Source organism: Theropithecus gelada, chromosome 15 (assembly GCF_003255815.1).
Source record: "Theropithecus gelada isolate Dixy chromosome 15, Tgel_1.0, whole genome shotgun sequence".
NCBI lineage: Eukaryota > Metazoa > Chordata > Mammalia > Primates > Cercopithecidae > Theropithecus > Theropithecus gelada.
This window is the reverse complement of record NC_037683.1, coordinates 31,907,425-31,933,429: the sequence shown is the minus strand read 5'-3', so window position 1 is coordinate 31,933,429 and position 26,005 is coordinate 31,907,425. Positions and strand designations below refer to the sequence as shown.

The window sequence follows — 26,005 nt, the reverse complement described above, 5'->3', positions numbered from 1 at the left end:
TACAACTGAGACATTATTTTTGGTAGGCCAAGACTCAGTATGGTAACATAGGATTCTGCCACGCCAATGAAAAGAGCAATGACCCTTCAGAAAGCCGATGAATTTCAGCTCCAAATTAACTCCACACACCCAAATATCCAAGGCTGGCCCTCTCCCAGAAAGCAGCAAGCCAGAGCCTGAGGTGGGGCTCTTTGGTAGATTCAGACATCAGGATAAGAGTACTCACCTTGCTCAATCATACCCTGTCCCTCCTCTAATAAATGCCCCTGTGACCTGAAAGAGTTTATTTTTAGATATGGTATCATATCTCTCAATATTAGAGAAATTCAAACTCATGGTCTGAGAGGAAAGCATAAGTTAGATTTCTGGATTAGGACCTTACTCTCCTGGCCTGTGTACCCAAGGTCCTCCTGAAATGCCAATAAGACAGCAAGGGTTGACAGAGAAAAACGGTCTTTCATTTCTTACATGTACTGTGTGCTGGGGAGAAAGACACAGACCCTGCCCCCAGGGAGTCTAGTAAAAGACATTAATTAAAGAACCACACAAATAAACGTGTGTATACAAATTATGGTTGCTATAAAAAAAAAATCCTGGGTATCTTGTGACATCCTAACAATATCCTGGGCAGAAGGAAAGCTGTGAGAAGAACCCAGCATATTGAAGACAGTGAAAGAAGGTCAGTGTGTCTGGAACACAGACAGCTAGTAAGAAACTGGTATCAAATAGACAAGGCTGGAGAGGTAAGCCAGATGATGCAGATCACAGAACACCGTATGAAGGACTTTAGTCTTTATTCTAAGAGGAAGAAGAAAGCACTGAAGAGTTTCAAACAGGATAGTAGTCTTTTTTTCACTGAAATTTTATTGAGATAAAAGTATACTCATATGCAGTTGCAAGAAATAATCCCAGTGTACCACCATTTGTCCAGTTTCTCCTGACACAAGATACAGAACAGCATCATCACTACAAGGTCTCTCATGTTGACCTTTTATAACCACACTCAACTGCCTCTCACCCCTCTCACCACCCTGTAAATAAATAACCCGTTTGAGATATAAGACCATTCCTGCTTGTCTGGAGAAAGAGAGACTAGAGGGGATCTATAATGGGTACAGGGAGATAAGTTGTTGCAGTACTATAGGAAAGACATGATGCCAGCATAGTCTATAGCCACAACAGGAGAGACGGGGAAAAGTGGCTGCGTTAAAGAAACATAGAAGAGTCAAAGTGGACCACACTTGGTGAGGAAGCAATAAAGGGAATCAAAGAGATGATGGTATCCAGGTTTCCAGACTATGGTTAGATAGAGAACATGCAGCAGAACTGGATGAAGATTTTTGGCATATTAAGAGTTATTTTTAGACTTTCAGATAGAAGTTCCACAAACAGGCTGGGTGCAGTGGCTCATGCCTGTAATCCCAGTACTTTGGGAGGCCAAGGTGGACAGATCACCTGAGGTCAGGAGTTCAAGACCAGCCTGGCCAACACGCTGAAACCCCGTCTCTACTAAAAATACAAAAATTAGCTGGGCATGGTGGCGCATGCCTGTAATCCCAGTTACTCAAGAGGCTGAGGCAGGAGAATCGCTTGAACCCGGGAGGCAGAGGTTGCAGTGAGCCTAGATCGCGTCACTGAGCTGAGATCACATCATTCAGCTGAGATCACGCCAGTGAGCCAAAATCACACCACAGCACTCTGCCTGGGTGACAGAGTGAGACTGTCTCACAAAAAAAAAAAGAAAAAAGTTCCACAAACAAACTGACCTATACCAGAGATGGGGCAAGACTTAGCTTCGCAGCAGTACACCCAAGGGAGATCTTTTAGGCCCCACTCAAGAGCAAAGTTTGGGAACACCTCATGGCCTGGGACAATACAGTAGAAAAAGGAAAAACAAAAACAAAGACCTTAAGGTCAAAAATTTTAAAAATTAAGAATTCTCTCTTACATAAGATTACAGACTAGTCAAGGGTCTTGAATTACTAAACTGGCCTCTTCAAGAGTAATTTAATTAAGTGGTCACTCTTCGTCACTCATCTAGAGACACTGTAAGAAAAGTAAGTCCCTGGTCAGGCATGGTGGCTCACGCCTGTAATCCCAGAACTTTGGGAGGTCGAGGCGGGCGGATCACAAGGTCAGGAGATCAAGACCATCCTGGCTAACATGATGAAACCCCGCCTCTACTAAAAATACAAAAAATTAGCCGGGCGTGGTGGCGGGCGCCTGTAGTCCCAGCTACTCAGGAGGCTGAGGCAGGAGAGTGGCGCAAAACCAGGAGGCAGAGGTTGCAGTAAGCCAAGATCACGCCACTGCACTCCAGCCTGGGTGACAGAGCAAGACTCCATCTCCAAAAAAAAAAAAAAAAAGAAAAAGAAAAAGAAAATTAAGTCCCTTGATGGTTTTTGCAAAATAACAAGATCACTGGATAACTCTTCAAATAATGGACTTTCAGTTCAGCTGCATTTTAACTTACATTTCTAAATGCCTACTAAGCATTCACTCACCAAATAGGCGAATAGGCTATATGCTGATATAAGAAACTAAGACCCTGGTCTCAAATTCAGTCTGATACTTCAGAGCTAATGTAAAGTAAGTGTAAACTGTTAGGGAGCAGTTTGGAAATCAAACCCATGCGGGGAGGTCTGGGAAAGGTTTCCAAAGGAGCTGTCTGACAAGAATATTGAAAGATGCCATCCTTTAAATCCATTTTAACAAAAGTGAGCTAGATAAAGAAGACAGAACAGTTCTACCTCGGAAAGGAAGCTCCTGAGAGACTGGGTCTTAGAGGGCAGGGGGAGAAAAGTGTTTCAGGAAGACAAAAAGGCAGGTGTGAAGACACAAAGGCAAGCAAAAGCAGAGTGTCCTCTTCAAAGAACTCTAGGAAGTTCAATCAGGCCGGAAGATAGTGTGAATGAGAACAGCAGAGTAGCATAAGAACGCAGAGGGAAGCTGGGATCAGGGCACGAAAGGTCTCACATTTACTATGAGGAAGCAGCACGATTCAGTGGCTGGAAGCACAGGTGAGGAAAGAAGACTCCCCAGGTTCAAATCCCAGGTCTATTCTTACTACTTAGATGGCTATAAGCAAGTTAGTTAACATCAAGATGTCCCAGTCTCCTCATGTGTAAAAATAAGGCTTACATAAATTTGTATCTAATGTGACAATGAAGTGAAACAATACATATAAAATGCTGGCTGGGCACAGTGGCTCACACCTGTAATCCTAGTACTTTAGGAGGCTTAAGGCAGGTAGATCAACCGAGGCCAAGAGTTCTAGACCTGCCTGGCCAACATGGTGAAACCCCATCTCTATTAAAAATACAAAAGAATTAGCTGGGTGTGGTGGCACGCGCCTGTAATCCCAGCTTCTTGGGGCTGAGGCAGGAAATCACTTGAACCCGGGAGGCAGACGCTTCAGCGAGCCAAGACGGCACCACTGCACTTCAGCCGGGGCAACAGAGCAAGACTCCATGTCGAAAAATAAATAAATAAATAAAGTTTAGAACAACGCTGGGTATGTAGGAAGTACTCAATAAATGTTAGCTATCATCATCATCAATATCAATCTATTGGCTTTGACAGTATAAACTAGAAGTAGAAGCCACTAACACTTCTATAGTATTTCTTTGCACCTCTCCTCCCCTTTCTACTTTATATTATAGCCATCTATTTTCCCTTAGTAGATATTTTTAGATCTCCCCACAAAGCTAAGCAAAGTATCTTGTATCTATAGAGTAGGCACTGAAAGATTCGAGAAAAAGCTAAAACCAATCAATTAAATCTTCAAAACTGTGGCTTAAGGAATAACTCTCCAACTTGTTAATGGCACTAAAATATGCAGTAAATATGCAATAAAGCTTAGCTACATCAATGGAAGCTGCAATATTTTTCTAGTTAATACACAAATGACTCAGCAAATTTTTCGAGCACCTCAAACTTCACAAAAGCATGAAAGGAGTAGCACATACAGAAAATCAACAAAGTATTTGAAAATTATGAATACAAGATTTGGCAAACTGCTTTTATCCAACAGATCTGTACTTTAATGACTTCTGTCTTAGTGATACCCTTCAGCACTTCAAAAACCTCAAGGAATTGGCCTGGAACCAGAGTCCAAAAAAAAACAAAAAACAACAGTCCAGGCAGGGAGATGATAAACCTAACAGAAGAATGCCAGGACTGAGACTCTTGGCCAAGTTGTGGTATTAGAATGGTATTAGATTTAAAAGCCACAGCTAAAAATAGGCACAAAAACAAGGGAACATAATCTTGGGACTCAAGGACTGAAAAAAAAAAAAAAAAAGGAAAGAGCATCCAAGGTTTCAGGTATCAATCCACCCAGAGACAGGGCCAGCGTTAAGCAGAAGCCAAATAACAGGGATCTACACAAATCCAAACAAGCATGCTACTGACATTAGCAGCCTAGAACCAGGGGACAGAAACTCAAAGAGTCCGGCACACAAGAAAGAGACCTCAGGTCAGATAGTATCTGTCAATACAGCAACTCAATGATGAACAGACTAACCTTTTTAACAAGCATTGGTAAATATGCTTTAAATCCAGTCTAAATAAGGAGATACTTCTTGATCCACTCCATTCTTTTTCACAGATATAGCAGCAGTTAACAGAAATACATCCAAACATGCTTATTGGAAAGAGGCACTGCATACCAACTAAATAAAACCTCCCCAGCCTGCAAAGTTCCCTTTGAAGAAGGCTTCTGTTTCCATTACTAATGTGGAAAATACAACTCCCTCAATGGTTTCTAGTATCACGTCACAAGGGCCTGCAGATGGACCAGTAGACTTTTCTCTAGGCCTGTTTAACTTGCACTATCAGAACTGGGGAGTGGGAGGGGAACAGTAAAACATTTGGTTTGCTCCCTTTTTCCAATTTGGGCTTGACTGAACCAAACTTGTTCATATCTCATGCTATCCCAAAACGAGTAAGGCAACTATCAGGATTTGTCTCTGCAAAGACATTTCTAGTCATTTACAAACAATTACCAATGCCAGGAGGAACAGCACTCAGCAGTACTCGCTGGTACTTCTCAGGCTGGGTACCCAGGCTATTATAGATATATCTGATGCTTGTTTCACTAACTTTTGAAGAAATTTCTTATACTCAGAAAAAATGGCTCTCTGAGCCTAAGTTTCTTCATTTGTAAAATAAGTATAACACCAATCTCACTAGACTGCTTAAAAAAAATTGAGCATTTTTAAAGAGTCTAACACAGCCTTGCTTATAGGAGATAACGATGCTAGTGTCCCTCTTTCCTCAGACACCAAGGGAACATACTGAAGGTGGATTCCAGGTGCCATGGTTTGAGTGTTTGTCCTCCAAAACTTGTGTTAAATTTAGTTGTCATTATCACAAGTATTAATAGGTAGGACCTTTAACAGGTGATTAGGCCATCAGGGCTCAGTCCTCATGGGTAGGATTAATGTCATTACAAACGGGTGAGTTCAGCCCCAGTCCTCTCTTGCTTGCCCTTGTACCACGTGATGACACAGCAAGAAGACCCTCACCAGATGCCAGCACCTTGACAGTGGACTTCTCAGCCTCCAGAACTGTAAGCCAATAAATTTCTGTTCATTGCAAGTTACCAAGTCTGTGTTACTCTGTCACAGCAGCACAAAACAGACTAAGACATAAGGTTTCTACTAAGTAAGGTTTCTGGGATCTAGGAGGCAAGGAAGCTAGGTCATGTAGTTAAGTCAACAGGACCAATATGGAAAACTGAAGGAGCTGACAACTACAACTGATGCAAGAAGGATGAGTAGTCAATACTTTTTCAGGATGACTGACACTTACTCAAAGAGCCTGGGGAGGGGAAAGAACACTGGGCTTAGGGTCAAGAACCTACGTTTATTTATTATCATTATTATTACTTTTAAGACAGGGTCTCACCTCTGTAGCCCAGGCTGGAATACAGTGGCATGATTACTACTCACTGCAGCCTTGACCTGGGCTCAAACAATCCTCCAGCTTCAGCCCTCCCAGTAGCTGGGACTATAGATGCACACTACCACACCCAGCTAATTTTTATTTTATTTTATTTTTATTTATTTATTTTCTGTAGAGACAGGGTCTCACTATCTTTCCCAGGCCAGGCTAGTCTTGAACTCCTGGGCTAAAGCAATCCTCCTGCCTTGGCCTCATAAAATACTGGAATTATAGCATGAGCCATTATGCCTGGCCAAGGACCTAAGTTTAAATCTTAGCTCCACTAGTCACCTGTGTGACTGCAGGCTAGTCAGTTAATCTCTAGAAGTATCTTCATCTGTAAATGAAGATACCATCTATTTTACAAAGATTTATTTGTATGGGTTCTGTTTTGTTTGCTTGTGGATTTAAAAAGATAGCACATTTAAAAGCACTTAAAAGTTCTTGGCGGCCAGGCGCGGTGGCTCAAGCCTGTAATCCCAGCACTTTGGGAGGCTGAGACGGGCGGATCATGAGGTCACAAGATCAAGACCATCCTGGCTAACACAGTGAAACCCCGTCTCTACTAAAAAATACAAAAAACTAGCCGGGTGAGGTGGCAGGCGCCTGTAGTCCCAGCTACTCAGGAGGCTGAGGCAGGAGAATGGCGTGAACCCAGGAGGCGGAGCTTGCAGTGAGCTGAGATCCGGCCACTGCACTCCAGCCTGGGTGACAGAGCGAGACTCCGTCTCAGGGAAAAAAAAAAAAAAAGTTCTTGGCTCATGACAGGCACTTAAATATTCTTCCCTTATTATCTTAAGCTTTTGGGAAATACTATGTTAGAACTTCTCAGGTCTAAGAGGAAACCACTGAGTAAGACCCTTGGGTTCAGAAGGAACCACTGAAACTAACTCAGCAATGATTCACAAGAAGAGTTTTCTGAGGCTGAGGTGGGAGCACTGCTTGAGCCCAGGAGTTCACGCTGCAGTGAGCTATGGTCACACCACTGCACTCCAGCCTGGGCAACAGAGCGAGTGTCAGTCTCTAAAAACAAAAATATGAGTAATAAATAGAAGAGTATTCTGGGTCTAGGAACCAAATTCAGGCTTTGAATTCTGATGAAATCCAGGACTAATTCTGTGAGTCTAGTGAACCACAGATCACAAAAGTTTCTACAGCACAAAACCTTCAAAGCTCAGAAGACACACAGAAGGATACTCACACAAGTGACTGGAAAACAAGAGCAAGTGACACAACGGGACATTGGAAATGACAAGGAAAGAGCAGATGCACACATTGTCGTGGCAGTATACTAAAGCATTCCTGTACCTACCTATATTACAGTGACATCTACAGCAGGAAACTGTAAGTATAAGAGAAGGGCTGTCCCATTACACACCAGATGATTTGAGTTCTGATACTTAAACAGAAACAATGTTCTTAGGGGCAAGAAGAAAAAAATACTCAAAAATTTAGGAAAAAAAAAAATTTAAAAGATTTATTTTATGATGAGGATTATTTAGACTAGAAGTCCAGAAAGGGATTCTAGATCAGTAATCACCTACCTTGACGCAGGTTGAAATTAGAGTAAAAGAAAACAAATAAAACCAAGATTTCCAAATCTGTACTCAACATTTATTCTGTGTGTCTGTGATTTCCTTCCTTGTCACAGCCGGTAATACAAATAACAGCAATCTGGCTTGCATATCAGCATATCACTATTCTAAGTTTACGGCTGGTAATCATCATCGACCATGGTCTCCTTTTTCCCCTTGCTCAAAAATTGGTCTTAGAAGTCTTATCCTTACAGTTTTCTAGGCTGCCGTCATCAGATGACTAGAATTTACACCGTAGAGAAAACAGAATTGCAACCTTTGGTTTAGACCTGCATTACTTATATTTTTATAATAATTACTTACTTGGCCCTGGACAAAAGTAGTCAAAAGGGGAAACCATTCTGGGGTAAGGGGTAAAGGGTAAGCAGAGCTGTCTGAGTCACTTGCTATTAGGTGAACGAAAACACAGGAGATAAAACTAACCAGAGAAACAAGTCGAAACTGCCAAGCTTTCTACAACAGTTGCCAAAACAGGAAATTTACTTCCACTAGGCAGATATATAACCACAAAGTTTAACAGATTATAACCAGAAAGACAGGCTGAACAAAGAAAACTTAGACACCAAAATATAAAATAAAATAAAATAAAATCCTCCCTATTTTCCACTGTGAGAGAGATATGTAGTTAAGGTTACTTTGCTTCAGGTATTTTAAAATTCTAAATATATATTTATAAATAAAAATATGGCTTACAATTGCTAGATATTACTCATTTATCAAACAAAATAATAAAAAGCAAATTAATTTTTAAAAACTTTTGCAAGGTACCTGTACAAACACACCAGAGTGCCACAAACAGCCTCATGATTAGAATAAAATGAAGACGTTAAAAATAACGCTGTATAAGTGTATTCATTGACACAGAAAGTTGATCGTGACATAATTAAGTTTAAAATGTGGGTTACAAAAGAGAATGTTCACTGTAATCTAGTTTTTTGTGTGTTTTTGAAAGTCTGAAGGCAAAACAACTATTAGTTAACATTTTGGTATAATCTGTAGACGGTGAGATTTTGAGTGATTTTTAGTTTCTTCCTTTTGTTTCTCTGTATTTCCTCACTTTACTGCAACACACATATTATCTGAGAAATTAATTCTTTTTAAAACATACTGCAGCTAGTAATCTGCTCTTGGAGTTTATTACAGCCATCAGAAAGAAGCAAGGAGCAAAGTATTGGTCAACTACAGAAGCTTTGTGTTCAGACTTACCTCTCCAGTCACAGCTGCTTCCACACGGCTGGGTACCCAGAAGTCTGGTCTGATGATTTGAGGACCACTACTATATCCTGACAACCTCCCCACTTTCAACTCCTTAGAGACCTCTACCTTTAACAAACTATTTCCAGATATAGGTCACTCACAGCCAGGATACCTCAAAACTAATCTTTAAAAGCACATGGTCTATTCAACTTTGTACTAGAAATTCCAACCAGAGCAATCTGGCAAGAAAAATAAATTACAGGCATGCAAATTAGAACGGAAGAAGTCAAACTATCCCTATTGTAGATGACTGACCTTATATATGCAAAATCCTAAAGAATATACCAAAGAACTACTGAAGCTAATAAATTAAGCAGAGCTGAAGGATGCAAGATCAACAAGCAAAAAATCTGTTTTATTTCTACCCAGCAGCAATAAACCATCCAAAAAGAAAATTAAGAAAACAATTCCACATGATAGTATCAAAAAGAATAAGGAATAAATTAAAGGTGCAAGACATATACAAAGAAAACTTCAAAACACTGCTGACTCCTATGTTCATTGCAGCACTGTTCACAATAGCCACAATTTGGAAGAAACCTAAGTATCCATCAACAGATAAATGGATAAAGAACATGTTGTACTTATACACAATGGAGTACTATTCAGCCAAAAAAAAACAGAATGATCCTGTCATTTGTAACAACATGGATGGAACTGGAGGCCGTATAAGCTAAGTGAAATAAACTAGGCACAGAAAGACACACATCTAATGTTATCACTTATTTGTGGGATCTAAAAATCAAAACAATTGAACTCACAGATAGAGAGCAGAGGATGGTTACCAGAGGCTGGGAAGCATAGTGGGAGGGTAAGGGGAAGCTGGAAGTGGTTATTAATAGGTACCAAAAAAATTAAAAAGAATGGACAGGGCACGGTGGCTCATGCCTGTAATCCCAGCACTTTGGGAGGCCAAGGCAGGCGGACCACCTGAGATCAGGAGTTCAAGACCAGCCTGGCCAACGTGGTGAAACCCCGCCTCTACAACAATACAAATATTAGCCAGGCATAATGGTGGGTGCCTGTAATCCCAGCTACTCAGGAGGCTGAGGCAGGAGAATCACTTGAACCCGGGAGGTGGAGGCTGAAAAGAGCTGAGATCATGCCATTGCACCCCAGCCTGGCCAACAGAGCGAGACCCCATCTCAAAAAAAAAAATAAAGAATAAGACCTAGTATTTGATAGCACAATCTGAGGGTGAGGCAGGAGAATCGCTTGAACCTGGGAGATAGAGGCTGCAGTGAGCTGAGATCGTGCCATTACACTCCAGCCTGGCCAATAGAGTGAGACTCCATCTCAAAAAAACAAAAAAATTAAAAAGAATAAGACCTAGTATTTGATAGCAAAATAATTATTGACTGTAGTCAATAATTTAATTGTATATTTTAAAATAACAAAGAGTATAATTGGATTGTTTATAGCAAGGGATAAATACTTGAGGAGATGGGTACTCCATTTTACTTGATGTGATTATTAGACATTACATGCCTGTGTCAAAACATCCCATGTACCCCATAAATATATACACCTACTATGCAGCCACAAAAAATAAAATTTAAAATTAAAAAAAAAAAACTGCTGAAAAATTAAAGTGTAATGAAATAAATGGAAATGCATCCCATGCTCATAAATTGTAAGGTTTTTGTGGTTTTGTTTTTTTATATTGTAAAGATGGCAATGCTTTCCCAAGTGATCTCTAGATTGAATGCAATCCCTATCAAAATCCCAACAGGCTTTTCTGGAAAAACAGAAAAGCTGATCTTAAATATGGAAATGCAAGGGACCAAAAAATAGTCAAAACAATTTTGAAAAAGCAGAATAAAGTTGGAGGATTCATGCTTCTGAATTTCGAAACTACAGTAATCAAAAGAATGTGTTAACTGACATAAGGATAGACATATAGATCAGTGAAACACAACACAAAGGGCAGAAATAAACCCATACATATATAGTCAATTGATTTCTGACAAGGGTGCCAAGGCCATCTTCAACAAACAGTGCTGAGAGAACTGAATATATGCAGGCAAAAGAATGAGGTTGGACCCTTACCTCACTTAATGTACAAAAATTATTTCAAAACGGATCAATGACCTACATATAAGAGATAAAAGTATAAAATTCTTAAAAGGAAACTTAAGGGTAAGTATTCACCAACCGTAGATTTGGCAATTGTTTTTCAGATGACACCAAAAACACAAGCAATAAAAGAAAAAATAAATTGGACTTCATCAAAAAAATTTCTGTGCATCAAAACAGACGGACTATCAAGAGAGTAAAAATATAACCCACCAACGAAATATTTACAAATCATATATTTGATAAGGGTCTAGTAGCTATATAAAGAATTCTTAAAATGAAACAACAAGCAACAAGGCAAACAATTTAATATTTTTTAAAGGGGAAAGAATTTGAATAAACATTTCTCCAAAGAAGAGAAACAAATGGCCAAAAAGCAAATGAAAAGATGCTCAACATCATTAGTTATTAGGGAAATGCAAATGAAAACAACAATGAGATACCACTTCATACCCACTAGACTGGCCATTATCAAAAAGTGAAAAATAATAGATGTCGACAAGGATGCAGAGAAATTAGAATCCTGATACATTGCTGGTAGAAATTTGAATGGTACATCTGCTATGGAAAATAGTTTGGCAGTTCCTTAAAAAATTAAACACAGAATTACCATATGACCCAGTAATTCTACTCATAGGTAAATATTCAAAAGAACTGAAAACGTGTATTCAAATAAATACTTGCACACAAACGTTCACAGAGGCACTATTCACAATAGCCAAATGGTAGAAATAACTCAAATATCCATCAACTGACAAGCAGATAAACAAAATGTGGTATACTCTTACCATGGAATATGATTCAGCCATAAAAAGGAATGAAGTACTGATATATGTACAGGGTTTCTTTCTGAGGTGATGAAAATGTCTTGGAGCTAGATAGAGGTCATGGTTGTACAACATTGTGATATATTGTATGCCTTTTTTTTTTTTTTTTTGAGACAGAGTCTCACTCTGTCGCCAGGCTAGAGTGCACTGGCACGATCTTGGCTCACTGCAACCTCCACCTCCCGGGTTCAAGCAATTCTTCTGCCTCAGTCTCCCAAGTAGCTGGGACTACAGGCACACACTACTATGCCCAGCTAATTTTTGTATTTTTAGTAGAGATGGGGTTTCCCCATATTGGCCAGGCTGGTCTCAAACTCCTGACCTCGTGATCTGCCCACCTCAGCCTCCCAAAGTGCTGGGATTACAGACGTGAGCCACTGCACCCAGCCTGTATGCCATTTTTAAATGGTTACTGCACCGGTAGCCTTTGCTACTTGGGAGGCTGAGGTTGGAAAACCCCTGAGCCCAGGAGTTCAAGGTTACAGTGAGCTATCATTGTGCCACTGCACTCCAGCCTGGGCAACACAGCAAGACCCCATCACTAAAAAATAAAATAAAAATATTTTATTTTATAAAAATAAGATATTTTAATAAAATTAAAATACAATGGCTTATGATTAGTTTTAAGTTATATATGCCTCAATAAAATAATACCAAAACAAAGCATGGTCTAACAACCTAAAACATTTTAAACGATTTATTTTCCATTCAGAAACCATCATAGGTTTTTAAATAAATTAAAAGTTATTTCATCATAGCATTTTTTAAAAAGCTACTCTCCAAAATGCTTCAAAGAGTAATATTAATAGAACGCCCTATTTCTTACCAGAAGACTCTTTTCCATTCTGTTTTTCATACAGGGTGCCCACAGACATTAGGAAAACAATAACCAAGAATACTGGAATTCTCCATGAGCCAGCGAGGGATGCTGCAAATTAAGAATTAACATTTTTAGTGAAATAAAAACATAGTACTTGTTTTTACAAAACCGAATTTTGTAGTTTGACAGAACAATCTGGTATATATGTTAATTACAGAATTACTTATCAGGCAAAAAAAAATTTTTAAGTCCATTAGATAGATTAAACTTCAAGGTTTCCCAAAATTAAGTTCATCCCTGTTCTCAGAGGCCCCTGGTCAAATGGATAGGGTATATGCCAGTCTACCTTTAATGAGGTTTAAAGACAGTCTATTGTAATGCATATCAAGGGTCTAAAACCATCCCGAACTCAAATCACCTACTTCACCCCAGAATGACCAGAATTAGGCATAGATCTCAAAGTCATAAAGTCTGACTTGGTTTCTTGAAAATACCACCGGGTGTGAACTTTCTCTCTCAAGAAAGAGAATGGCCCAAAAGAGCACAGCAAAAGAGTCAATGTCTCCTCCTCAGTGTATAATGCAAAAATGTTTACAAGTTGGCCACATGCAGTGGCTCACATCTGTAATCTCAGCACTTTGTGGGGGACCCAGGCAGGTGGACTCATTTGAGGTCAAGAGTTCGAGACCAGCCTGGCCAGCATAGTAAAATCATGTCTCTACTAAAAATACAAAAAAATTAGCCAGGCGTGGTGGTACGTGCCTGTAATCCCAGCTATTTGGGAGGCTGAGGCAGGAGAATTGCTTGAACCCAGGAGCTGGAGGCTGCAGTGAGACAAGATCACACTACTGCACTGCAGCCTGGGCGATGGAGTGAGACTCCGTGTCAAAAAAAAAAAAAAAAAAATGTTTACAAGTCACCAAGAAACAGGTCTCTAGCCATAACCATTTCCCTGAGTCCACCTAAAACCTCATAAACATCCCTGCCTGCCTGCCTCCTTCCTCTGCCTTCCTCAAGTTCAAAATGAGTCATATCTGACATACAGGATCTAGGAGATAAATTCCTCTGTCATTCCAACTCAACAAAGCTAGAGAATAATGCTTTGTTCGACATCAAACAAAGACAGAGACATAGCTGTTTTTTATTTTATTTTTAACAATAAGTAGTAGTTCTAGAAACTAAGGCTACCCACTGCTCTGGGTTACTGAATTGTGTTGTTAAATTAGAACTTAATGTTTCCACGGGCTCAAACTTGGGAGATGAAAGTCTCAACCATAAATACCACACTGAAAAATCAACATCTGAGCAGTCAGCCACCCAGCTAACATGACAGGGAACCCATTACTCTGAGCAGCTCTGACATCAAACATCCTTATGTGGAAAAGAGATTTGTCTCTCTGAAGCTACTCACGACTCTGACATCTCTCCCTCATGGTTAGAGATCTGTTTAAAGCACTCTTTCACAGGACAGTCCTTCAAATATTAGAAATACGCTTTCATGTCTTATATCCTCCTTACCTCTATCTCCTTTCTACCCTAGACCCCCAGTTCCCTCCTCTTATCCAGAGTAAACATCTCTAGTTCCTTTAACTGGTTCTCACACATGATGCTGAGGACTTCCTATCGTTGACTGCTTATCTATATCCTCCCTTAAGTATGACACTCAGAAATGATATGAAAATCCAAGGGTGCTCTACTTTTTAAGATGTATTGACTTTTAAAAGGACCTTTTGGAAAATGAACATAATTAAAGACATTTTAAAGCACATCATTTTCATTAAAATTTAATGAAAGATTAAAGCATAACATTTTCTAAAGATTAAAGAATTTTAAATGCAACATATAACACTACAAAAAAATCACTTCCATTCACAGTCAGCTTCTGCAGACCTTAGGCCAGACTTAAAAAAAAAGAAAAAAAAAAAAAGAAGGAACCCACCTAAATGAAAAAGCAATATAATCCAGATAGGAATTGAAACTGCTCTCAAGTAGCGTTCAGTGCTTGCATTCCACTTGAATGAAACAGTCAACACATAGCCAACCACCAACGTCCAGATCTTAAATAAATGAAATAAAGACACGGCTGTAAAACCTATACACATGAAATTATAAAAATTATATAAAATCTGTGTCTATACAGCAGGAGGGCTCTGGACATAGCACAGAAAAGATAAAGGTTGATGGTGCCAAAGAAACGTGCCTAGGTTCTCCTCGTTTGGAGAATCTAAGTTTTGAAACATTAGGCATTTGAAATCTCACGTAGTGATATTAAATAGTTGTTTAACAAAAGATACATAGCTCAAAAACCATCTTATACATAAAATGTTTGAGATAAAATATACAAAGCATAAACCATGGATTTAAATTAAGAGTCTAATCTTGTGGAATTCCTACAGTTTTCTCTGTTAATCAATGTTTAGAAAAGAAATGGAAAGAAAAAAAAACAAGAAAAGGAAAGCTTTCCAAAAAGAATCAGGTTAAGATTCTAATTGCAGCTTATAAAATATGTTTGTTACTAGGAAAATAACTCCGTAAAAGTTAGAAAGCAGCCAGCTGAAGTGTGACCCTGCTGAAATAATCTAGGCAACAGATGATTAGAACCTAATCCAGAATTATGATGCATCAGCTGAAGAAGTGTGCCTGAAAAAAAATATTATTAGAGGAACAAACAGCAGGATTTCAGAACAGAAGAATCAGCCAGGATACCCTCCTCAGTTCTTTCTATACTAAAGTTAAATGACTCTAGAGCTTAAGAAGCATCAAAAGAAACCAGTATAGCCTACACAGAAACTCATATTTTAATAGAACATTTATAAAACACAGGGAATACATAATCCAGAACACATCTGAGCACAAAGAACTTAATCAACATAAGACCAAGAAGCTAAAATTCAAGTTTGACATGAATCTTGCCAAAAAAAAAAAAAAAGCAAATTAAGACAAAAAGAAACTTCAAGCTATGTAATTCAGAGCATGAAGAAAAAAGAACTGATGGGATTACTAAAAAAGACAGAAAAAAACTATCTCCTACATTATTTTGGTCAAATCTGTCAATAAAAATAATCTTCACATCTTAAAAATGTTTATAGCTTCTAACCTCAGAATTCAACTTTCAGACTTTATCCTTACTAAATAATGATAAATTCTGAAAAAGCTTTAAATATAAAGAAGCTTATCAGAGTATGATTCAGAACAGTGGAAAAAGTGATTACCTAAAAGGTCAACAACTGGGAAACGATTATGACTTACTCAATAAAATGTTATGCAACCATTAAAATCACTTCTTAAAAACAAAGACTATACAGTTTAAAAATTCCCAATATCATACTAAGTTAGAAGTAAAATACAAAGAATGTATATGATGTGATTACATCTACTATATGGTGGGAGGAAAAGAAAACGTACTAAGAAGTTAGTGGCTGTATTTGGGTGGTAAGATTTTGTTCTTCCTTTCACTTTTTTCTGTATTTTCCAAATTGCCTTTAATAAGCACTAATTATTTTATAATAAAAAGGACATTAAAATATCTTCAAGTAACTCTATCAGATGAAATATTAAAGAGCTCTGAAGCTCAAAAATATGAGGACATGGGAAGTGAGACTACAGCTGCTTCAAAAAGTCCAGTCTTGCTGGACCAGACCAATTAACCCTGGGAATTCAAAGAATTTGAGATCTGATGGTAGAGCGTAGAAAAAAATCTGAGTACAATAATAGTACACTTATATAACAGTCCTATGTGCCAGGCCCTATTCTAATGCTTTATATATACTAACTCATTTGATCCTCATAACCCCACAAAATAAGTACTATTATGATCCTCATTTTACACATGAAAGAAACTCAGATTTCAGAGAAGTGACTTGCCCAAGGCCACAAAGCTAATAAATGACAGAGGCAGGTTTAGAACCCAGGAATCTGGCTCCAGAGTGCACTTTTCTAACCATAAGGAGAAAGTGTGGTGCTAGAATACCAAAGATAAACAAAAGCTGCTCAGATTTTCACAAGGGAAAATTAAAATAGTCAATTTTGATAACTACAACTTGTTGAAATTTAAAAGAAAAAAATTCAGTAAATGGATAGTCTTCAGAGGTACGTCAGTTAGCCCCACCCTATTAAACATTATGTCAGTCACTTAGATGAAAGACTAGAGGCACAATAATCTAAAAAACTGATTTTACACAATCAGTTACACAAAACTGAGTTGTCAATAAACACTGAGATAACATATCATGATTCAAAAAGATATCCTGAAGCCAGAACAATGGGCTAATCCAGATAAGATTAAATTATATGAAAGAAATGCAAAGTTCTGCTTTGAGGTTCAAAACTCAACTGTACAAGTATGGAATCGAAAGAGAACATCTAAACCACTTTTCAGTTCAGTGTGAGTCAGCATATGACTAGTAGAAGCACTTATTTCTGAAAGTACAATACTCATATCAGGGAAAGTGATTGTTTCAATTAATTTTGCACATCAAACCACACAATAAAATTCAGCCTTGGAAAGGAAATAGAAATCACAACACGATATATAAACGTAGCTGGGGGAAAAAAAAGTTTTGCTTAGAAAAGAGAAGGAATCAGCTATCCAAAATGGAATAATCATCACTAAAAGTGTTTGAGCAAACGTCAACCAGAGATGACAAAGTAAGTACTACCCTTAATAAGAAGCTGAACTGGAGGTCACAATATATACAGTACCTCCAATAAGTTTTTGTTTCTTATCTGTATGCATAAGGAATTAATATCATTTGCAGGGAGAGAAAAAATAAGAGACTGCATACTTCAGATTTTTTAAGAGAAATTTATGATCTAACAAGCAGCATGTATTTTCATCTATCAACCTGAAACTCACAGATTACCCCATTCCAGTTTAAAATAACCATTTTAAAATATACTCCCCAATTCTACTTTTAGGAGTGTTTTACAGAAGCACACTGTGCAGGCAGATATAAAAATATTCACTGTTGCCATTTACAATATAAAAAATTGAAAACAACAAGTATTTTATAGGGAACTATTTAAATAATGCTATCTCCAAAAATTGAGTAATTACTCAGACTTTCAACAGTATGATGGACATCAATATGCAGTGCTACAATGTCAGTTTATTCGTCTGTAAATTTATAATGGTGAAAACATACTAAACAAAAAAATATTTTAAAATATTATCTCTACATGGTTGGACTTCAAGGAGTAATTTGCTTATGTTTTTTTTACAGGTACTTAATTTTCTACTAAGGTTATGTAGTATCTTTATAAACAGAAAAAGAAGTATTTTTAACTTTTAGGAAATTCTTTTGGCTTCCGGATTTTTTTCCAGTATTTTGAAGTGTTTCCTCAGAAAAGATTCGCAGAAGTAATATCAGTTTAAGAGGTATGGGCCATTTATAAAAACACTTTAGAGTTTATATTAAGCCCATTATGATTATACAATTACCAATGGTTAAAAATGTTTATCAAAGTATTCTAATACAAATTCAGAGCTAAGAAAATCTGTTAAAAACATTTTCTAAAAGTGTTTTAGAAATCCGGGGGGAAAAAGATTTATACTGTAGCAGTATTAAAAAGAAAGAAGTGGCCAGGCACGGTGGCTCACACCTGTAATCCTTGCACTTTGGGAGGCCGAGGCGGGCGGATCACATGAAGTCAGGAGTTCAAGATCAGCCTGGCCAATGTGGAGAAACCCTGTCTCTACTAAAAATACAAAAATTAGCCAGGTGTGGTGACATGTGCCTGTAATCCTGGCTACTCGGGAGGCTGAGGCAGGAGAATCACTTGAACCCAGGAGGTGGAGGTTATAGTGAGCCGAGATTGCACCATTGCACTCCAGCCTGGACAGCAAGAACAAAACTCCATCTCAAAAAAAAAAAAAAGAAAGAAAGAAAGACGTGTATCTCTAAGTGCTAACAAGGAAAGATATCCACAGTACAATGATAAATGAAAGAGCAAAGTACAGAACTGTATGTTATCTCATCTTTGTTTTAAAAAACAAAAAACCAAAACCTTCTACTTTGTATGTTCACATGGGCACAGAAATGAATTTAGGAGCCTTTACATCAGTTAACAATAGTAACATCTGAATAGTGGGACTAGTGGTGGAGAAAAGGGATAATTCGGCTGGGCGCGTTGGCTCACGCCTGTAATCCCAGCACTTTAGGAGACCAAGATGGGCAGATCACAACGTCAGGAGTTCAACACTAGTCTGGCCAACATGGTGAAATCCCACCTCTACTAAAAATACAAAAATTAGCCAGGCACGGTGGCGGGCACCTGTAATCCCAGCTACTCGGGAGGCTGAGGCAGGAGAATTGCTTGAACCAGGGAGGCGGAGGTTACAGTGAGCCAAAATCACACCACTGCACTCCAGCCTGAGTGACAGAGCAAGAATCTGTCTCGCAGGGAGAAAAAAGAAAAGGGATAATTCACTTTTATCATATAAACTTCTATTCTGCTTATGTTTTTTTCAAATGTAACAAACATTTTACTTGAGTTAACATTTTGAATCACTAAATATCCTTTAAAATAACAAAAATAAGGATTTGTACATTCATGTTTTACACATAATTTCTAGTCTAGGAACCCTTAAGAGTTTTTTAATTCTTAAATCTTCACTAACACAGAAACATGAGGTTAACAAGTCAACTTTATATATGTTTAGCCTCTGAGCAAACCTATTCAAGTGTGAATTTATTCCAGGCATTAAATCAATGAGCCGCAGTTACAGATAAGAGGGCATATTTTTCCAAATTTATGTTCTCCAAAACAAGATGTCCTTTTCAAAATACACATTCCATAGTCGTTTTTATAGCACCAATGTGCTAGACACTACATAAGACTGCATAAAATTTGGCAACATTTACTTAGCACTTCAAGTAAAGGGAACTAATAGGCAATCACATTTTCCTTTCATTTCACACAATTATCCACATATACTTTCCTGGTTAAGTAACATATTAAATGTAGAAAACATTAACTAGAGACTCTGCCTTTTCAACTGTCTTTGTTTCATTTATTGTCATCTGGGCATTAACTGGAAAAACAACTTGGTTGCTTCTGTTACACATTTTTGCAGAACAGTTTAAGCTTTTTTTAGAGAGAATAAAACTACAGGCTGGGCGCAGAGGCTCACACCTGTAATCCCAGCACTTTGCGAGGCCGAGGCAGGTCAATCACCTGAGGTTAGGAGTTTGAGACCAGTCTGGCCAACATGGTGGAACCCCATCTCTACTAAACATACAAAAAATTAGCCAGACATGGTGGCAGGTGCCTGTAATCCCACCTGCTCGGGAGGCTGAGGCAGGAGAATCACTTGAACCTGGGAGGCAGAGGTTGCAGTGAGCCGAGAACGCGCCATTGCACTCCAGCCTGGGCAACAAGAGCTTAAATCCGTCTCCCCACAAAAAAATACCACAACTACAAACCTCCTTCCAAGTTAAGGAGTCATAGCCCTAATCATAGCCTCAAGCAGCAACTGCTTCAGGTCCTTCAATTATCCACTTAATTCTAATGAGAAAACCATTCTCTTTGTTATATGGCAACTTAGAGTCAACAATTTTTATATTCAAAGTCTTTCACTGAGAAAACTAAGTACTAGAAACTTTCCTCTCCTTGTTTCTTGCTGCCAGGCAAGCAGAAACAAACCCAGAAATGTGTTTAAAAGTGAGTCAGTAGTGAATGGCTGACTAATGTCCACTGCTGAAGAGCCTCTTGTGATCTGTAAAATAGAACATCGTGAAATCTTAGAAATTGTTCAAGCCAACCCCTCGCTTTACACAACTGGGACTGAATGTCCCAGAGGAGGGCCCTGGTCTGCCCAAGGTCACAAAGTTAGTTACTAGCAAAGCCAACTTTAGAACTTAAGGTTTTTTTTTTTTTTTAATCTTTCAGCCACTATTCTCTCCACCTCATGCTTCTTTAAAAAGATGGAAACAATAGCATCAGAGACCACAGAAAAAAACAAATCTATTATTACTGCAAAAACTAAATGGTCTTCAAATTTTCCACCAAGTCTAAATTAACAGAATGAGGAAGATCAGAATGCCCCCCAACAGAGAGAAATGGTGGAGCAGGGCACACCATCAGCTTTTTCAAATTTACCTTGCATAACTCCACTATGGGAAGATGCCAAGAACTGAGTAACATATGAACCCAGTCCAACAGCTGATTTTTTTTTTAAGTGTTCTGAAGTCACTTACTAAGTCAGTGCAATCTTCTAACCTATCCGAAACTGCTAAAAAAGTTACTCATCTCATAAATAATAGTTTTTCAATTGTAAGCAGCATGGAGTTCTAGGAGACTGAAGAAATCTACAAATGGCATGAAGAGGAACTGAGCTGGAAGGATAAACTAGTGACAAAGAAAAACGTAAGTCCAGGCCAGGCGCGATGGCTCATGCCTGTAATTCCAGCACTTTGGGAGGCCAAGGCGGGTGGATCACCTGAGGTCAGGAGTTCAAGACCAGCCTGGCCAACATGGTGAAACCCCGTCTCTATTAAAAATAATACAAAAATTAGCCAGGCATGGTGGTGGGTGCCTGTAATCCCAGCAACTCGGGAGGCTGAAGCAAGAGAATTGCTTGAATCCGGGAGGTGGAGGTTGCAGTGAGCCGAGATCCCACCATTGCACTCCAGCCTGGGCAACAAGAGCAAAACTCTGTCTCAATATACAAAACGAAAAAAAGAAAAAAGAAAAACATAGGTCCCAAGAACACTAAAAAGGAAAACTGATGGGATCTGGAAAACTGCACAGGTATAAAAATAAAAGAGAAGAAAGAAGAGAGATGAATAAGGTTTCTAGATGAGTAGAATGCTGATATTCTTCTGTTTTTTCCTAGTAACTAGAATCTTTTTTTTTTTTTTTTTTTTTTTGAGAAAGTGTCTCGCTCTGTCGCCCAGGCTGGAGTGTAATGGCGAAATCTTGGTTCATTACAACTTCCGCCTCCCAGCTTCAAGCAATTCTCCTGCCTAGAGTGGCTGCGAGTATGGCATCCACCACCACACGCAGCTAGTTTTTGTATTTTTAGTAGAGACGGGGTTTCACCATGTTGGCCAGGCTGGTCTCAAACTCCTGACTTCAGGTGATCCACCTGCCTTGGCTTCCCAAAGTGCTGGGATTACAGGTGCGAGCCACCGCACCCAGCCTAGAATCCATTTATATTAAAAATAATTAAACACAATGAATTAGGGAAAACTTTTTAAAAATCCTTACTGAAGGTTACTACAAACAGTTTTGATAACAGCAGGACTTCAACTGCTGCTAGGTCTATTGAACGCCATTTACTGACAGCATAAACAGATCAATCTCTGAATTAGTTTTCTCACATATGAAATCCCTCCCTCCTACCTCACAGGACATTGTGAGAATGAAGTAACACCCATGTAAAAGAACCTAATCTAGTGCCTGAGACATGGCAGATGCTTAAAAGTTGGATCTTAAATGGATGAACTGTCAGTTCATCAAAACAGGGATTCACTTAAAGTTAACTTTTCTCTCTGCCTCCCTCATCTATACTGCTCTTCAGCAGCAGGCCCATAGTTAACGTAGCCTAGAAAGCATAAAGACCATGTTCTATACCAGGCAGCCCTGCTTGGGCTCATAAAGCCAAACCACTGTGAACTGTGGGATGGAAAAGTTCCAGAATGGGCCTCCTGCCCAGTCACATAACCTACTTTCACTTCATGTCAGGCCTTAATCAGCACTTTCTTTTTTATTTTAAAAGATCGGGGCGGGGGGATCTCACTATGTTGCCCAGGCTGGTCTCACACTCCTGGGCTCAAGCAACTGGCCTCCCAAAGTGCTGGGTTACAGGCATTAAGCCACTGTGCCTGGCCTTTAATCAACACTTTTTTTTTTTTTTTGAGACAGGATCTTGCTCTGTTGCCCAGGCTGGAGTGTAGTGGCACAATGTCGTCTCACTGCAACCTCCACCTCTTGGGTTCAAGTGCCTCAGTTCTCGTGCCTCAGCCTCCCGAGTAGCTGGGACCACAGGTGTGAGCCACCATGCCTGGCTGACTTTTTGTATTTTTAGTAGAGACTGGGTTTCAACATGTTGGCCAGGCTGATCTTCTCGAACTCCTGGCCTCAAGTGATTCACCTGTGTGGGCCTCCTACAGTGCTGGGACTACAGGCGTGGACAACCCCACCTGGCCTTAATCAGCACTTTTGGATGAGAGCAAGGACTCCTTGTCTTCCCAGGTATACTTCACCCCAACCAACTATCCACCCTTAAACACTGCTTGAGCAAAATGCAACTCCATGCCTTGTTTCTCTGAAACTCTATCAACCTGAAGCTTCTCTTTCAAATTTAGCCCTTCTACCACTCCCTACTCACTTCTAAACTCATACTCTTATTATGTTGAGTTTGTTCGGTTTTTTTTTTTAACCCTCTCTCTTTTTCCTTGCTCCCAACACTTGAGCCAAACAGCTGAATTTCAAGGGTTTTTTTGGGGGAGGGGGGGAATGGAGTTTCGCTCATCCCCCAGGATGGAGTGCACTGGTGCAATCTCAGCTCACTCCAACCTCTGCCTCCCAGGTTCAAGTGATTCTTCTGCCTCAGCCTCCCAAATAGTTGGGATTACAGGCGCCCACCACGACACCCAGCTAATTTTTTTTTTTTTTTTTTTTTTGTATTTTTGATAAGATGGGGTTTCACCATGTTGGCCAGGCTGGTCTTGAACTCCTGACCTCAGGTGATCCACCCGCCTTGGCCTCCCAAAGTGCTGGGATTACAGGCATGAGCCACTGCATCCGGCCAATTTCAAGCTTTTAAAAAAATCATTAATTGGTTGGACCTTCCTTCTCCTACTCCCAGGTCTAATCAATGTTTGCCCCTACTTCTCTTCCACTCATCCACAACCCATACAAATGAAATACAAAGATGAAGGTTTATCTTCAGTAAAAAGATACTCAAAGGTATACTCCGAGCTGTGGATGTTTCTTTAGAAGTGCTCAACTCTTTCCATTGAGTATCTGAGACAGACTGCTAGAAATGCCTCATAATCATGCCAAATTACTCACGTATTCAATTTCTTACTCTAGTATGAAAATATACTATTTACATATGGCAGGCCTTTCTTTTCTAATTTCCTACAGTTTGATGGATATGCTCCTTGAGCAGTATCAACAGTCAAAAATGTTCGCAGAATCTATGTGTCTTTTACAAAACTGAATTTCTTGAGGAAAATAACCAAGTGTATTTTTCTTAGCACACAGTGTTCTGCCTTCTAGATAAGCAGTATTCGATCCACTTAGTTGAATTGTGAAACTGCAAGATAAACGATAAAAAGCACTGAACTGGGCCTCCATAAAAGTGAACCACAGATTCACTCCGTAAAAGTGAACCACAAAATGTGACTTTGGACCAATCACATTCTCTGGGCCTGTGGCCCATAACTGGTGAGCCATGAGCATTTATCTGTATCTCTGTCATCTCCATTAGAATATGCTCATATACCTTGAAGACGGGACCCGTATCTTAGTCCTTTTTTAAATCCCTCACAAAGCCCAGTACCTAACATATGCTCGATCAACTTTAAACACGAACCAAGAGGTGGTATTGAGGGAACAAGAGAAGAAGGGTGTTTGGGGTCATTCACCACTCTGCCAATAACCTCAGGCAAGCCACAACACTGCTGGACAGATAAGGGGAATTACTATTTTGCAACTTAATGATGTCAAGGTACACTGAACTTTATTTCACTGACAAAAGTAGTGAATCAAAATTTGTAAACGATACTGTTTATGAATCAATTGGCATTCTTACGCACTAAATCTCCACTTGTTTTGAACAGTCACCAGTTAAAGATGTGGATAACTAACTAGTCCACAATATAGTCTGAGTTAGGAATTGTGTCACTAGATTATCTTTGAAATCCCTTCCAATTCGAAAGCTCCCTGATTTTCTAAGAGTAAGCTCCGGGTAATCCAAGCATCACAAATCTACGTCTCTCTCCTTCACGCGGTCCGCTGCTTTACTCCAAGCGGAAGGAGGTGTGCTCTGGTACACCAGTCCGTGCACAACAAAAGTAGTTACCAAAAAGTAAATCGTGGAGAGGAAGAGGCACAGGCGGCTCAGCACCCAGTGCCTTGCACAAATTATACAGAAATCACCTGAACCGAGCGAGAGGCAGCACCAGCCAGTTAAGCAAGCTTTGTTTTAGGACTTGTGAGAAATCTAAGACACTCAGACCCCTCTTTGCCCCTAAGTAGCCCTAAGCCTGGTAAGAGGTCACCTTTCCTATCTGCAGGATGGTAAGTTGGCCTAGAATCTCTGAAGGTCCCTTTCAGATGCGCAGAACTGAGGGTGGCCGAAGCACTCCCGCCCTCTCCAACCAGGAGTAAAACCAAGGCCCACTACCACGCTCTGAGGCCTCTCTCTGCAAAGCGGAATAGCGATTCTCAATCCAGGGCACTATCTCCCTAAAAGGGCCTGCTAGGATTGAGGCAAAGCGGGAAGCAGGGAGACAATTTCAAATTATGCCCGCCCTCTTTTTGGAAGAATGTGCGCCAAATTCCTGAGGTGTGAGAAGGAAAGCGGAGACGGACAGTCACTGCAGCACAAGTGTGGCCCCTCGTCGCCCCTGCACGGGGAGGAACTGCAGGATTGCATCCCAGTGCGCCGGGACCACGGGCGGGGGGCGGAGGCGGACTGCCGCTCACTCACCCACAGGCTGCTGAAGTAGTCAAGCCCGCGGCAGATGAGCGCGGCAGCGTGCAACAGCAGCACCTGCACGCCCAGGTAGCTGCCGAGGCAGTAGAGGCCGTACAGAAGCGGGCCGCCGGCGCCGAGCAGCAGGAGCAGGCGGCGGCGACGCAACGCCTGCTCGCCCAGGGCCTCGACGCCGTAGTCGATGAAGCAGAGCGGCAGCAGCAGCGCGGCCAGGACGATGGGCGTGTGCGCGCGGTGCAGGCGCTGCAGCCAGTGGCGGCCCAGGCGCGTCAGCGAGCTCTTGAAGGGGTGCAGGAAAGTGCCGCACAGCACGGCCCAGAGCAACGGCCGCAGGAAGGCCTCCAGGATGAAGTAGACCAGCACCGCGGCGCCGCAGCACAGGCACACGAACAGCACGGCCCCGGTGTTGTAGAAGGCCTGCTTGATGGGCTTGTCGAAGCGCAGCGCCAGCGGCGCAGTCCGCGGGGTCTCCCCACCACCGCCACTTGGTCCGACTGCGCGCGGAACCCGTGGCGCCGGCCCGGGAGAGCCCGGCGGGCTGGGCGCCGCCGTAGAGCCGCCGCCGTCGGCCATCATCCCTCCGCCACAGCCGCCCCCGAGGGGCGGTAATGGGAGCCGGGCGAGAATCGCGGGCGGGAGGCAGGGCGGGAGGCGCGCGGGATTGTGGGAGTTGTAGTTCCACACTGGTTTTTAGGCCCACCCAGCGCTTAAAGGAAACTACAACTTCCAAAGGGGAATGGGGAGAACGCGTCCGCCCCCTTGGTCTCCGCACGGTCCTGATAACAAGTTTGTAGGGTCTACATCTTCCTGGAGG

The 26,005-nt window shown here is 40.5% G+C and overlaps 1 protein-coding gene across 3 annotated transcripts in view; it reads right to left on the bottom strand.

Annotated features, from left to right (window-relative positions):
• TMEM245 (transmembrane protein 245) overlaps window positions 1-25,795 on the bottom strand; it is a 101,923-nt gene extending 76,128 nt beyond the window's left edge. For all 3 annotated transcript variants that reach the window (XM_025359067.1, XM_025359068.1, XM_025359069.1), the window contains exons 1-3: window positions 25,186-25,795; window positions 14,461-14,578; window positions 12,528-12,629 (exon numbers count right to left, since the gene is read on the bottom strand). In XM_025359067.1, the coding sequence (XP_025214852.1) occupies window positions 12,528-12,629; window positions 14,461-14,578; window positions 25,186-25,767 (802 nt within the window). In that variant the 5' untranslated portion in view covers window positions 25,768-25,795. The remainder of the gene's footprint in view (window positions 1-12,527; window positions 12,630-14,460; window positions 14,579-25,185) is intronic.
• Between the last annotated feature and the right edge of the window lie 210 nt (window positions 25,796-26,005).